General features: G+C 31.5%; 2 protein-coding genes across 2 annotated transcripts; one reads left to right on the top strand and one right to left on the bottom strand.

Moving 5' to 3' along the window:
• The first annotated feature begins 2,055 nt into the window (after nucleotides 1-2,055).
• Nucleotides 2,056-7,357, top strand: LOC115879222 (uridine 5'-monophosphate synthase). Its single transcript, XM_030895924.1, has 5 exons — nucleotides 2,056-2,350; nucleotides 3,734-4,007; nucleotides 4,062-4,286; nucleotides 4,352-4,753; nucleotides 6,811-7,357. Exons 1-5 carry the CDS (start codon nucleotides 2,201-2,203, stop codon nucleotides 7,188-7,190), a joined length of 1,431 nt encoding a protein of 476 aa, XP_030751784.1. The 5' UTR covers nucleotides 2,056-2,200; the 3' UTR covers nucleotides 7,191-7,357.
• A 5,098-nt stretch (nucleotides 7,358-12,455) lies between these two features.
• On the bottom strand, nucleotides 12,456-14,860 carry LOC115879319 (eukaryotic translation initiation factor 3 subunit D). The gene is made up of 10 exons (XM_030896088.1): nucleotides 14,515-14,860; nucleotides 14,198-14,457; nucleotides 14,032-14,143; nucleotides 13,866-13,975; nucleotides 13,670-13,808; nucleotides 13,455-13,615; nucleotides 13,267-13,398; nucleotides 12,969-13,210; nucleotides 12,786-12,911; nucleotides 12,456-12,726 (listed from the first exon to the last, which is right to left on the bottom strand). Exons 1-10 carry the CDS (start codon nucleotides 14,714-14,716, stop codon nucleotides 12,525-12,527), a joined length of 1,686 nt encoding a protein of 561 aa, XP_030751948.1. The 5' UTR covers nucleotides 14,717-14,860; the 3' UTR covers nucleotides 12,456-12,524.
• Between the last annotated feature and the right edge of the window lie 864 nt (nucleotides 14,861-15,724).

Below are 15,724 nucleotides of genomic sequence, written 5' to 3'. Positions count from 1 at the left end.
GGATAAAATTTTCTCACATTTATGTCAGCATGAGAAAAACAATATGGCGATATTATTATATAACTTGGTAATATTTGAGCGGTAGTTTCATCTCGTTGGAATTTGACTTTCGAAAAATCCGTTTCCCAAAAATAAGCTTTTTACGTCAAGCAGTTTAAGCAGAATCGTGGTTAATCAATTACCCAACTTTTGGAACACACTGTATGATTTTTTTTAAAATTTCAAAATATGTAAAAAAAAACAAAATAAATTATGCGTGTCCAAGCGTTTTCCCGGAAGACTAACCCTTTTATAAATAACAAATATTGTAATAACTGAGGGGCGTTTTCACCCTCTTGGAATTTGAGATTTGAGAAACCTCTCCTTATCGAACCTCTACACCCCACAGTCAATCCGTTTACCAAAAATCAGCTTTAAACGTCAAGCAGTTTAGGCAGAATCGTGATTACTCAATGGTCATATTTTATGAAACACCCTGTATAAATTTTTAAAAAATCTTAAAATATGTAAAACAACAAAATAAAATATACGAGTTTAAGAGTTTTTCCGAAAAACTCACCGGTTTTTAAATAATATTCTAATATTTGAGGGGTGGTTTCACCCCCTTAGAATTCGAGTTTCGAAAAATCCCTTTTCAATCCGTTTTCCAATAATGCGCTTTTTACGTCAAGCGCTTTAAGCAGGATCGTGGTTAATCAATGACCAGATTTTTCGAAACACCCTGTATACATTTTTAAAAAATCTTAAAATATGTAAAAAGTACAAAATAAAATATACGTGTTTAAGCGTTTTTTCGGAAACTTAACCGTTTTTAAAATAAAAAATATTGTAATATTTGAGGGGCGGTTTCACTCCCTTGGAACTGGAATTTCGAAAAATCCCTTCTTATCGAACCTCTACACCCTAGAATCAACCTGTATGCCAAAATTGAGCTTCTTAAGTTGAGTGGTTTGAGCAGGATCGTGATAATCAGTATGTTTTTCTTTCTTTTTTTAAATGGAACACCCTGTATATTATTATTTTTTATTAGATAGGTAACTTTGATAAAAAAATTACTGTTGAAAATGCCATATATGAAATATAAAACCGCGAATATTTGCGAAACCGTTAACAATTTTAAAATACTCTAAATATAAAAAATGTTTATTTTTTAATTCTCCATGTAACAAAAAAATAACATACAGGGTGTTAAAAAAACGACGAAAAATTATTTTATATTTTAGAAAATTTGGCGTAGAATTTTGGACATCCTGTATGATTTACGATTACCATATTTATAGCAAAGTAAGTCCAAACTATCTAAAGTAAATACCTAATATAGTTTTGATTTCAGGATAGTTCTTGTATTTTTTTTAATAATTTTTTAAGAAAGACTGAAAAATATAATATTTCTAATTTATTAATTAATATCTCTGAAACAATCGAAAAATATTTACTCATATCTTAGGATTATGTGAAGTGATATGAAAGAAAGCCAAAAATGCAATAATATACAGGGTGTTTCATTTAAAAAAGTCATCCCGATCCACTCACACTTTTTTGAGCCACTCTATAGTAGTTAAAATATTTTCCTGAAATACATTCTAGTACATACTTTAGGTTTGCACTTAAACAAAATTCCCAAGTTTTTTATTCTAGGAGCTACAGATGTCCGACGCACTATTGCCGGACCCCGTAGCGTTTTGTCACCCTGGATCACCCTGTATACAAACAATTTCGTCTACTTTTAATGACGTCCGGTGTAGGTACGTATTTTCAATGAACTTCAATGTTATAAATCTTATCTTTCGTTCATTCAGGCATTGGTAATGGCAAAGTAATGGTACCTATTTACACATTTTTTTTTCTTTATTTATACAGAGCGTTTAAAGAGAGAACGAATGATTGTATTTTTAAAATGAACTGTCAGATAACATTATTCTGTAATCGTTTTATTTCGGTACTGTCATATATTTTGCATTACTGTTGGGCCCCATTCTATGGCTGGCACCAAGTTGGCGCATTGCGCACTCGTTCTCCGCGTCCCCGCTTGGTACTGCCGGTACTGCCTCTTGATGTGTCTTGATTTAGTACTTTCTCAGGCTATTTATTTATTAGTCGATACTACAGCCGCTGAGTGACACGTGGTCGGGTTTTCACTGTTTACATATTTTTTATATTATCCTTAAATAACATTACTTTAGATTCAATAACAATAAAAATGAGCGCGGAACACCAGAAATTGAAGGCTTTTGCTGTTGAACTGTTTCAAATCAAAGCAGTTAAATTTGGAGAATTTAAAACTAAAGTAGGACTTATGACTCCAGTTTATTTCGATTTACGTGTTATTGTTAGTTACCCCGAAATAATGGTAAGCTTATAAATTAATATATTATTAAATTTAAATTAGCATCATTACTTTGCATGCGACCTACTATTTTATTGTATAGAAATTATGATAAAGAAAGCTCCATTACGTTGTATTATATACTTAAGTATTTATATAAGACTTTAGATTATAGTATATTAACTCAGGAAGCCTTTTTAGTCGCTAAATATACAGGGTGTCAAAAAAATAGTGTATCTAATTTCGGTGGGTGTTCTAAAGATAAAAATGAAACAAAAAGTTTCTATAAACATATGCCCTAAAATGCTTCCTGAAGAAGTTACAGCCTTCGAAATGTTAAATAAAAAATATATTTTCTTTATTTTTAATAACATTGCTAAACCGTTTTTTTCTGAAATTTGGTAGGTAGTCTTACACATATTTTAGTGCCAAAGCGAATGGCGATAATGCAAAATTCGCTAACAGCCCTCAAGGGGTACTTTCCATTAGGGTAGAGAGTACTACTAGTGGTACTTTTATCCTTATAGATACAGTAATATCAACAAATGAGAATTAAAGCTAGGACTTTTTATGGGAAAAAGGTGCTGTTCGTTTAGTTTAGGGTGAACGGTTTTCAAGATATTTGCGATGCATCGATTTTAGTATTAGAGTTATCAGGAGATTCATTTATTTAAAATTTCTTTACATTTTATCATTTCTCTAATAGGCTAATACTAAACTCGATGCATCGTAACCTTTAAACGCAAATATCTTGAAAACCGTCCACCATTTCGAACTAAACGAAGACCACCTTTTTTACGTAAAAAAGTTCGAGCTTTTTATGTCATTTATTGAAATTACTGTATCTATATAAGGATAAAAGAAGTACCATCAGTAGTACTATCTACCCTTGGCTTTGGAATTAAAATGTGTACAAGAGTACTAAATTTCAGAAAAAAAAACGGTTTAGCAATGTTTCTTAAAAATAAATATAAAATATATTATTTTTATTTAACATTTCGAGGGCAAAATAAAACACTAAATCATCACAATACACCAAAACACTTTTACTTTTACACTGGACGCGCGTTTCGCTAACCTTAATGTTAGCATCATTAACAGGTGATTAAAATATTTGCATGATTGCAACATTTGATGATGCTAACATGGTTAGCGAAACGCGCGTCCAGTGTAAAAGTAAAAATGTTTTGGTGCATTGTGGTGATTAATTGTTTTATTTTGCTGTGTAACACCAAAGGTTCGAACCCCCAACTGTAATGTTGAGTGCTGTTTTTTCTTTGGGAAGCATTTTAGGGCATATGTTCGTAGGAACTTCTTGTATTATTTTTGTTGTTATTGATTCACTATTTCTTTGACACCCTGTATAAAAATTATAAGATATTTATGCTGCTTTTATATCTATTTTAGAAAACTTTGTCGCATCTTCTTGTGGATATATTGAAAGATATTAAAAATATCGATATTCTCTGTGGAGTTCCATACACTGCTTTGCCGATTGCGACTGCTGTATCTTTAGAAACAGGACTTCCAATGGTAATGAGACGAAAAGAAGCTAAAGATTATGGGACAAAGAAGCTAATCGAAGGAGTATTCAAAGAAGGAGATAAATGTCTTATAGTCGAAGATGTTGTCACTTCTGGAAGCAGTATATTAGAAACAGTTAGAGATCTTCTAAATGAAGGTAACTAAAAGTATATTTTCTCTATTCCATAATATACAAAATTTTCTATTGCAGGAATTAAATGCAAAGATGCGGTTGTGCTCTTAAACAGAGAACAGGGTGGTGCAAAAATCCTAGAAAAAAATGGAATTAGAATGCACGCTGTATTGTCTTTAACAGAAATCATTCAATATTTAGTAGAAGCCAAGTGTATCGATTCAGAAATGCAACAAAAAGTTCAAAAGTATTTAGCTGAAACTCAAGTTACAGATGCAGTTCTGAATAAAGCACCTCCTGCTAGTAAGTATACTATACTAGTTGATCTACACATCATTAGTATATATCTATTAATTTTATTTTTGTAGATAGATTAAAACTGTCATTCATAGAAAGATCAAAACTAGCAAAAAATCCGGTAGCAGCTAAGTTATTTGAAATTATGTCTGCAAAACAAACAACTTTATGTCTGGCAGCTGATCTTACAGATGCAACGAAAATTTTAAATCTTGCTGAACAAGTAGGTCCATATATATGTGCCTTAAAAACACATATTGATATTATAGAAGATTTTCATAGCAATTTTATCGAACCCCTGAAAGATATTGCTAAAAGACATAATTTTGTATTGTTCGAAGATAGAAAGTTTGCTGATATTGGAAAAACAGTAGAATTCCAATACAGTAAAGGGATATACCAAATTTCTTCATGGGCTAGCCTTGTAACTGTACATTCCTTAACTGGCAAGGGTGTATTAGATGCCATAAAAGGTAAGCAAGCACTATTAAATACAATATGATCGAAAAAAAAACGGCGTCGAAGACGGCTAGGGAAGGGCAATCGATGAAAATTTTGGCGAGGTCAAGCCCTAGACGTCATTTACTTTTTATTTTATTTTATACTATTACCACACTATTACGCTGTACTCAGTTCGGGCCTCTCTGAGGGATCGGGTAAAGCGCCGGGTGTGTGGCCGAAGGAAATATACAGGGTGGTCCGAACTGTATTCCGGAAACTTCGGCAGCATATTCGGCAGATAAAAATAAGTAAAAAAGTTCGTATAAATCTAGGTCCTAAAATGCTTAGTTTTTGAGATACAGGGTGTAGAAGTTTCATTTTATTTCGAATTTTTCCAAATATTTTTTGACATGAAAAATTTGATTTTGATGTCATATGGCTCCTACTTGTAGAGGGCGCCACCTACATATTTTTTAACTGGTTTGAAGAGTAATAACTTTTCGTCCGTACCTGTATAAAATTAGTGAGTAAAAAAATATAAATTTATAACATTTTCAACGTAAAAAAGATCTCTTGGTAAAAATCGCTACCAAGGAATGGTTCTTGAGATATTTGGAATCGAAATTATCAAGACCTATCATCATTGACATAAATTAAACATGTTGACTAACAGTAATATTAAACTGAAATCATAAATTTGAAATGTTTTTGTGCCAAAAGTTCAACAGAAACTGTTTTATCATCATTTTTTCGTAGAAAAACATATTATTAATTTAAAAATAAAAATTTTCCAAATTGATTATTTCAGTCAAATAACACTATCTACTCAACGTGTTTATTTTTTTGTCAATAATGACATGCATTGACTATTTCCATTCTAAATATCTTGAGAACGGTTGCTCGTAGCGATTTTTAACAAGAGACATTTTTTACGTAGAAAGGCACGGAAATATACATTTTTTCACCCAGTAGTTTTATACAGGTACGGACGAAAAGTTATTACTTTTCAAAACAGTTTAAACACATGTAGGTGGCGCCCCCTACAAATAGGAGTTATATTGACATCAAAATTAAATTTTTCATGTAAAAAAAAAACAGATACCAATTTTCATGCAAATATTGACGTTATTTCAGAAATTATCTGGAAAAAAATCGAAATAAGAATGAAACTTCTACACCCTGTATCTCCGAAACTAAGCATTTTAGGACATACATTTATACGAACTTTTTACTTATTTTTATCTGCAGAATATGCTGCCGAAGTTTCCGGACTACAATTCGGACCACCCTGTATATTATACTAATTGAAGCCTGGCGCATCCGCCACATCAGGAAAAAAAAATACTTTTTATTTTTTTTCAATTAAGTGAAAAACAAAAAATCCGGATCTTTTAGTAAAAAAAACAACTTTCTAGAGCAAGTCGTTACTTCAGTAGAGACGACACAGATAAACATTAGCATTTTAAGTATATAGAAATAGATATCAATATATCAGAAATCTGCCTAAGGCTTAGCCCGATTTTGTCGTGTTAAGCCACACAAAATTAAGGTTTGCAGAGCTTCAGCATTTGCTATAAAATAGCGAGCAATTTGTTACAAAACCGTATCAATTATATTAGTGTAATAATATGTATCAGTTTAATCACAAAACTTCAATCTATTTCCGTATTATGTCTTTATTTTCTAGAAAATTTAGTCCAAACATAAGGAATATTTTGTTGATGTTTGGCCATCAAAATCATAAAAATAAAGAAGTTGTCTAAAAATGTGCTACAATACGGATATAGTTCAATAAGTTTAATTTCCTTCTTCATTTGTGTAAAAATACCTAGCCAGTTTTACGTAAAACGTTAAATGCCGAACGCTTATTTTGCTACTTTTTCGGACTAGTGAAATGGACTTTTAAAAAGGTTAATTTATTTTTATATTGAGTAAAAATGATTTTTAAATGGTATATAGTTTAAAATTCAAGAAAGAATAATTTTTGGAAATAGATTTGTGTGTCTGGAAACGTTCTATCCTTTTTAAATCTTTCTATAATGAGTGTTAGTGTAGTTAATTAAAATACTATTTTTTAATTGTGTTCTAGGTGCTACTGGAAATCCAGAGAGAGGCGTATTTTTATTAGCTGAAACTAGTGCTGCAGGAAGTTTGATAACAGACAGTTATACCAAGTCTACATTAAAACTGGCATCTGAATATCCTGACTTAATATCAGGAATTGTTTGTCAAAATCCACTATTCCTAGATAATCCAGGATTGATCCAACTTACCCCAGGCGTAAAAATAGAGTCAAAAGTGGACAATTTGGGACAGCAATACAACACGCCTGATTTAGTTGTCGCTGAAAAAGGAGCCGATGTTGCCGTCGTTGGCAGGGGAATTACTGAAGCATGTGATCCTGTTGCTGCCGCACAATTGTATAGAGAAATGTTATGGAAAGCTTACTCTAAAAGAATAGCAGTTTAAAAAAAGCTAAATTTTTATCTAAGAACAATATTAATTATGTTTTATACAACCTCATTGCTGTGATAAATAAGACCACTTTAATAAAACACTGGCTCCTTGTCTCAAATGAATATGTCGTATTATATAAAGTATATTATAAGTATATATAGGTATATATGAAAGTTTAATATTTGTTTTTTTTTTACCATAATATGCATGAGTAATAAGTATGTTCATTAGGGTGATTAAAAAAAATCTTGCAAACAGGCTCAAAAGTTTCAATTTGACGTAAAAAGATACCAGTTAAAATTTGATTTACCAGTTAAAATTTGAATTTTTAATATTAATATTAAGACTGCCCACATCACGTTTTTCTATTCCATAAAAATACCATGGAAAAATTTTGTTCTGCACCTATAAATTTTATTGCTAGCCTGTCGTGTGTCACAAAAAAGATCCTTTTTCTTATTTAGTAGAGAATTGAACGTTCTACCAAAAAGGGCTCTTATGATTTTTCGAGAAACCCAATCATTTAAGAGTTATTTGAGGTCAAAGTTCAATTCATCACAAATTTTAAGGTTTTTGATGCATTACAGAAAATTTTATGGTTTTATTGAAACAAATTAATCAACATCAAACAAACCTACAACAATTTCAAATAATTTTTTTTAGATAATTACAAAAAACCTAATTTTAAATAGTTTTAACATCCTGTAACTCTAAAACTATGCATCTCCATACCCAGTTTATAGGACTTTTTTTATAGTTTTGATGAGGAATCAATTACTACTTATTTAAAACTTTAGCGAGTTAATGATATTAATTTTTTTATTTTTTAAATGTTGCTATATTAGACTTGGAACAAAGCAAATTAATAAAATTGCGTATCTCATGTAGGAGGCCGAAATCGACAATAGACAATAGACAAATCGGCATTAAATTGCTTACACTATTTTGCTAACAAGAGAAAAAAAGTGGCGTACATGCTTTTTTAGAAAAATATTCCAGTGATAACCCATATGCACGTCCCTGGTGAATATGTCGACACTTTTTAGCATATGTCGCATTTATAGTAACTTTTATCCGTAGTATTGAAAGACGAAAGACATCGACAATCTATACTTAAAGTTGTGCTCTGATTTGTTACCTTAGCAATTCTACATTTTAAAGCAAAATCTGTTATATACTGGTTTTAATTTTTGCGAATAACTCCTCCATATCAATTTTTATTGACTGCAATGCTGCCATTAAAAACTATACCATATTTTTTTAGAGCAATTTAAATAAATAATACATTTTTAAGGGATTTCTTGGAAATAGTAATAAATCTATCGATATCTATAATTTATTTAAAAAAGGTCGAAATAAAGGCTTTATATAGCCTTTAATATTTTCTGAGTTCTGACAAGTTTGGCTTCTGGCTTCTAGCCTAGTGTATATTTCTTTTTTTAATGATTACTGAAATTACCGGTCTTTGAAGACGATTTACCGGTAATATTTTACTGCGTTTTTAGTGCATTTTAACCGTTAAATTGATAAATCGGCAATGCATTCCCTAAATAAAACACTATTATACTTCAAAATAAAAACACTAAATCACCACAATACACCAAAACACTTTTACTTTTACACTGGACGCGCGTTTCGCTAACCATGTTAGCATCATCAGCAGATGATTATAAACTTTTTTCTTTAGTTTATAATCATCTGCTGATGATGCTAACATGGTTAGCGAAACGCGCGTCCAGTGTAAAAGTAAAAGTGTTTTGGTGTATTGTGGTGATTTAGTGTTTTTATTTTGCTGTTTAACACCAAAGGTTCCAACCCTCAACTGTAAACTATTATACTTAATTTGTTATCGAAATGTGCCATAACTTGCATTGATGTATCGAAATAATAATTATAGAAAATGTTCAAGCGGTTCAAATGTCCTGTAGCGGTCGGATTTTTATTGTTTACTTACTTTTTATATTATCAGTCAATAATATTATGTTGTAACCCTGCTTATGATTTAGTTATATTAGTAGTATTAGTTAAGTATTATTAATAATATAGCAGCGCATATTCAAAAGGTTACCCTACTGTATTAAGATTTGTACGGCTTTTTATTGCCAACAACGGGGAATTTCCATCATAAAGCCAAGCTATACATAAAGCCCATTATCCCTTAAGCTCACACGACCCAACAAAATTTTCAGAATTTCTAAATTTTAACGATCGTAGAGGAAGTGGGGCGGGGCCGGGTTGAACCCGACAGGCTCGGGTGGCATATTGTGAGTTAACAATATGTGACAGTTAGTAGCTATTTTCAAAATCGAAATTAGTTTATGGACTTTATTTATATTTATAGGAGTTTACTTTTATTTAATTTACCTACAATAGACAGAATATTTAATTTACCTACAATAGATAAAATTTATTAAATATGTATTTATTATGCTATCAAGAAAAACGAAGAAGTAGTTCTTTGATTTATTTTACGATTACTTGTAGATATAATATGGATTTTCTATAAAATAGCCAATTACGGCAAATTCATTTTCTTGACTTCAAACGACAGGTTTCTGCCTAATAGGTTTTTTATAAACCACACCACCAGCTCTGCGAAATAGGGTCAGTAGTTTTTCAAAGGAACGCTTATCAGGAAGATTCTTATTTGGATATCTTTGAGCATAAGCCTTTGAGGCCAAGAAGCAATTTTCTGCACAAAATAAAATCAGTAGTAACATATCCATTCGTTCCGCTAGCAGATACTGCTTTATTTTTCTTGATAAAATAATGAATACTTCCATATTAAACTATTGTAGGTAAATTTAAGTAAACTGTTAAAAATCTAAATAATAATGTCCATAAACTAATGTCGAATTTGAAAACAGTTACTAAATGGTTACGACAGTTACTAACTGTCACTATAAAATTGCTATGGCGACACCAGCCATCTTGTTGCCATTTTAATGAAAAATCCCTTTTATTCAAATATAGGTAGTAAGATAGGTGTATTCTAGATAGGTATAGGGAAACCCTAATATAGTTTGAAGGAGTATTTAAATCTGCTTCGACTTATTTTAAAAACACAGGGTGTTGCGTTCAAAATAACGTTTTTATGTAAAATAAATATTTAAAATAGATCAGCAATTTTTTTTGGTGCTCCTGTATAAATTTAAGGTGCTCCAATAAAATTTTTCAGTAAAGTTCATTTGTCTACTTTTAAACTCAACGCAAGAATTAATTCTGAAAAGTAATGTACAGGGTGTTGATAACCTATTCTATTGTAGCATGCATATTTAAATATCTTTAAATATCTCAAAAACCAAAGATTTTAAACATATTTTACTTAACCCTTATAATGAATACCTTTTTTAAGCAAAAGAATCCAAAATAAAATAAAATATATTCCATAAGAAAAAGTATAACTTACGGACCTTAGTTCTAAAACACCCTGTATATTTCAAAATAATTTTAAATTGTGCACATTGCCTTCCCACATATACCTATAAAATATTTTGTTTCTATATCTTTCTCTTTTAGTATAATCAACCAAGGCGAAAGAGGCCCAAGTAGCATATAATATGTGACTTCGAACTAAATCTGACCTGAAGCGACGTCAGACTTTGTGTAAATTTAGGTCGGGTGTTGGTGATACGACTGGTAACGTCGCTTTCCTATTAAAAGTGACGTCGTTGGGTCCAAGTCGGTAAATCCAACGATCTGTCGACGTACAAAATAACAACGTACCATTTTTATTAATTTCCCAACGTCGTTCCAACGTTGGCTTGCACGACGTACCTATACTTGAACTAGCCCGACGTCTACCCGTTGTCCGAATAGGATACGTCTCACTGATAATCCCTAAAGTAACGTACAATTATATTTTGTTGTATTTTATGTTCATATTTTTAAATTTACGTATCTCTATTTACGTCCGTAAATACAACCCATTAAGTAGCATTTGCGGCCTAATAAACATCATGAACATAACCTAATAAAAAGTTTTTGTAAACAAACTTTTTTTTTATTATGCCTAAAAAAACACTAAAAAGGCATTTAGACATTCATCTACATTTTACAGAAAGAGGTCGAGGCTTTTGCAAAATAATAATAGTAGTAGTGATGTCTTCCCTCCGCCCACGAATGCTTTTTATGCGGAAAAGATGCTGCATTACACTGGTGCATCTTAATTTTATTTGTTAGCTTAGGAAACTAGCAGACCCCATCCTCCTCCCACATGTGAGGTACTGGTTCCAATTCTTTTAAATTTTGTATATACTATCTTAAAAAAGTGGCTGCCCATTGTTTTAAAGAGAAAACAAAAACTAAAATATAGTTGCACAAATCACTGTTACGCAAAGTGAGGTTACGTGGCGTACGTTGGAATTATATACGTCATAATACGATTGCCGGTTGTCCGGTTTGATGACTTCGGTCGTGTGAGACGACTAATGTTGGACACCCGGTCGGAATCGGTATATTGGTAGTTCATATTAAGTCGGACACAGAAATCCGCCATTCTTAACAGGTATCCGATTGTCAGCCATTTTAAAATCTTTTTTGTTTTTAAAATTTATATTCACATTCCGATTTCTAGTAGAATAATATTGATAAGGTTGAGTTTGGGGGGAACCACAATACAGTTTTATGATTAAACCAGCTAGAAAATAAAAAAAATATTTTGCGAGTTACTTTTTTATAGATATTTTTATTTCATAAATCTACCTACTTTTGAAGGCGCTCGTTGTTTTCCGGAGTATTTTAATCAGATATATCAAAAAAGTGACTTCCGTTGACAAAACTGATGTCTGGATTAATGATTCAGAATTATTATAATATGAAATTAGATAGGCACTTATAGTTCTATTCTAGGAGTGATTATGAATCCATTTGTAATTAGGTAGTTTGGTTAGGTTTTTATGTATTCTTGGTAGCAAATATGAAACCAAACGTAACGTAAGTGCTTAGCGACGAATTTTAAGTAACTAAAATCCAACGTAATATGACGTTGGTAATTGGTAGAATTACATTCCCTATTAGGTCAGATACCGACGTCGAGGCGACCCGAATATGTATTCCCCATTTAGGTGCAAATAAGGGTCGTCAGGCGGTCGAACCGACGTTGGTACCCGACGTCGGGTTTATTGAACGCGACATATACCCGACGTTAGATAACGTCCAAATGCTACTTGGGGGTGCGCCACCCTGTATATGCACAGATTATATAAATATTTTTTAACTGGAATTATAAGCTAAAGTTTAATGGAAAACCTATTTCTTAAAGGATAAAACATTAACTGAATGAAAATTGTGATTGTATTTCAGTAATTTATGTTTTTAAAATCCTTAAAAAATACAAACATTCTTTTAACGCTTAGTATTACTATTGTAAGGATATAGACTCTGAAATGCTGCAGAATCTTGTGGAGTGTCATCATCACTTCCCGATTCTCCATCAGATTCAAAGGTGTTATCTGGAATATCATACAGACGAATCATGGACTTGTTTGGATCTTTCATAATTAGGTATTTTCCATCTTTTTGCTTCATTACTATATCAATAATGCATCTAAAATAAGCCGATGAACATATTAGTAATTATGAATTTAAGAGAGAATTAATGCAGACCTTAAAACACCCCAGGCATTATCCATATTCAAATTAATTTGAGTTGCAAATTCAGCTGGTTTATATTGCTGTGTGCCAAGTATAACATGCTTGTTGCTGTCTCTAACATGGGAACGACTCACATAACTGTAAATATAACATAAAAATTAATGCCCTTATATGATATTTAATGAAATTTCATACCCAAATTTAATTTGATCACTACCGGCTAGTAACGCTTGTACTGTCCATTTGGCCAATTTGCAAGCATTATTTCTAAGCTCGTTAGCTAAAACTGCACCTCTTTGAATGTCAAGCTTTTGGCGCCATTCTACACCATTAGCTATTTTGGAATCCCATTCGTTCAATGCTTTAATAGTAAGGAACTGTAATTCTCCACTTGGAGACTGAACTACTGCATCATGTTCGCAACGAGCCACTAATACCTGTTAAAGTCTTTTTATAGTCAAAGAAATTATTTCTAAAGCTTATTGAAACTTACAATTCCCCCACCCAAGTCCCATTTGCGATATCTATAAGCAACACTTGCTACTTCGCCTTCTTCCTCTTCAGAAATAAAAGGATTAGGCTCATCGAATTTATAGCGTGGTTCATTAGCTCCAGTTTTTAAGACCTACAAATAAAAAAAAATAGTTCCTCATATATTAAATGTTCCCTTTAATACAATACCTGCTGGCTGAAGTTATGATTAATGAAGGTAGCTTCTAAAGCTAAATTCCTTGGCGAATTCAGAGAATTTCCATCATCTTGTGGTGGTTCTACTGATGTTTCATTTACAGTCAACAGATCAAACTCAGTGTTGTCTCTCTTATCAAAGAATAATTTATCCCCTAAAAATAATGGGCCATCAGAATTACTTCTAATTGACTAACATATTTATCTACCAATTTTTTCAATGACAATGTCCCATGAATAGTTTGATCTAGTGCAGCACATAATAGTTGCCAAAATAGCATCAGTAGCATAGACATTACCCTCAGTTTTAGAGAGTTTACGAATGATAGGATCATCAGTTGTTGTAACCTAAATAGTATAGTAATACAATAAATAATTCAATAAAAAATTAAGATAAATACTTACAGTATGGAAAATACGATTAACACTTTGCAATGGTTTTTCATTTTTAACATTAACTCTGTCATAAGATTTATCATAGTATTCCAATTCTCCACAACATACAATATCCTCTCCTAAACAAAAAGGACATTACAATGACATTAAATTTTCGATATTATTATTTAATTACCTTCTTTGATGCTTGGTAAAGATAACTTCCCAAGACGTGGAAAATCCATTTCCTCAATAGTAGTCCAGTCTGGTTTAACAGTAACAGATGCATCTCGTATTTTAATTTGAGGCTGTAACATAACAGTAAGCTTAACAAAGAACTAAAAATAATTTATTTTTCATACTCTTCCTTGCCATTTCCTAACTTGGCTCTTCTTGTAAGTATCCCTTGTTTTAAGCCCTTTACCTAACGATTGCATACCGCCACCTTGAACATTACTACGACCCCCGCGTCCTCTAAGATTCCTTTGGTTGGCACGGAATCGTCCACGTTGGTATGGAGGCTTTTGTACACGAGTTGTATCAACAAGGTGAAATGTACTTTCATCCTCATCATGATAGTAAGCATACTGGCTACCAGAACCGAACTGGGAAGCATATTTGTCTTAAAAGAAATTAGGTATGTATTTTAAATTTTAATTTAGAAAAGAAAAAAACTTACTTGCATATTTTTTATCTTGAAAAGCTGCTCCCGTCCAGTCACTAATTTTCCCTAATCGGTCTCCTTTACTGAAAGGTTGATATGGCATGTCTTTAAACTGATCCGGCAGTTCACATGGCCCCCATCCAGTTGGATTGTCCTGAATAACAGGGGCAACAAAATGCAACGGTTCGCTTGCAGACTGATTATCCGTCATGGTCATTTGAAATATAAAACTGTAAAATCAGGCTACAATATGGTAAACCTTTAATTAATAATTTATTCGAAATAACCACACCGCAACTAAAATCTAAAATCAAAATCAGAAACGAACTGACATTGACAATTGACTATTGACTTGACACTTGACACATTTGACAAGGACATTTTTAAAGGACACGAAAATGCTTATATGATTCATATTTTATAATTTATAACAATTCTCATATATTTTAAACAAAAAATTAGAGAATACAGTTTTTATAATAAAAAAATAATATATTATGAATGTTTAGTTGCTCTTTTCGTACACCGCCCTTTTAATTTTACCTTGTATTGTCTTTTCTTTTAACTTTTTATTCTAAAAATAATTTTTCTTAGATTATAATATATGATTTAGTTTTCTTTAAGCTTAGGCAACTAAACATACCACCCTTACAGGGTGAGTCTAAAATAATAAGTCCAAATATTTTTTGTTGCGGTAGGAATAATATTTGAACAGTTAACAGTAAAAAATACTAATTTAAATAACACTTTCAATTAACAAATATATTATGATAATAAGGCTACATAGGACAGATTACATTTAGAGGAACGAGAGCACAGAAAAAATCCAGTTCTCAATATTTAAGCAAAAAATATTGTTTTTATTTATTTAAATATCTCTGCCTCTGCTATTATGAACTTATTTGAAAAACGAGAGAGAAAATATTACCTATATTTCACTCGCCGTTTCAACAACTTTGCAATTAAGCGAAAATACATTAGTGGATATTTTACTTTTTTTTATTTTCTGTTATACATATATATATATATGTTTTTAATTTTCTGTTATATATATTTTTTTAATTTTATTCTTTTTAATATACGTATATTATACTTCATATATAATTTAAATTTTACATTGGATAAAATATGCACCTAAATTTAAACATTTTTTTTAAATTCTATTGCTAAAAAATGTTGCTATTATGCGGTCTGGCCAGAGGGTCTGGCATACATTTGAATGCTT

Source organism: Sitophilus oryzae, unplaced genomic scaffold (assembly GCF_002938485.1).
Source record: "Sitophilus oryzae breed Bouriz unplaced genomic scaffold, Soryzae_2.0 scaffold_1576_pilon_pilon, whole genome shotgun sequence".
Taxonomy (NCBI): domain Eukaryota; kingdom Metazoa; phylum Arthropoda; class Insecta; order Coleoptera; family Curculionidae; genus Sitophilus; species Sitophilus oryzae.
The sequence above is the reverse complement of the archived record's forward strand: the minus strand, read 5'-3'. Positions and strand labels throughout refer to the sequence as shown.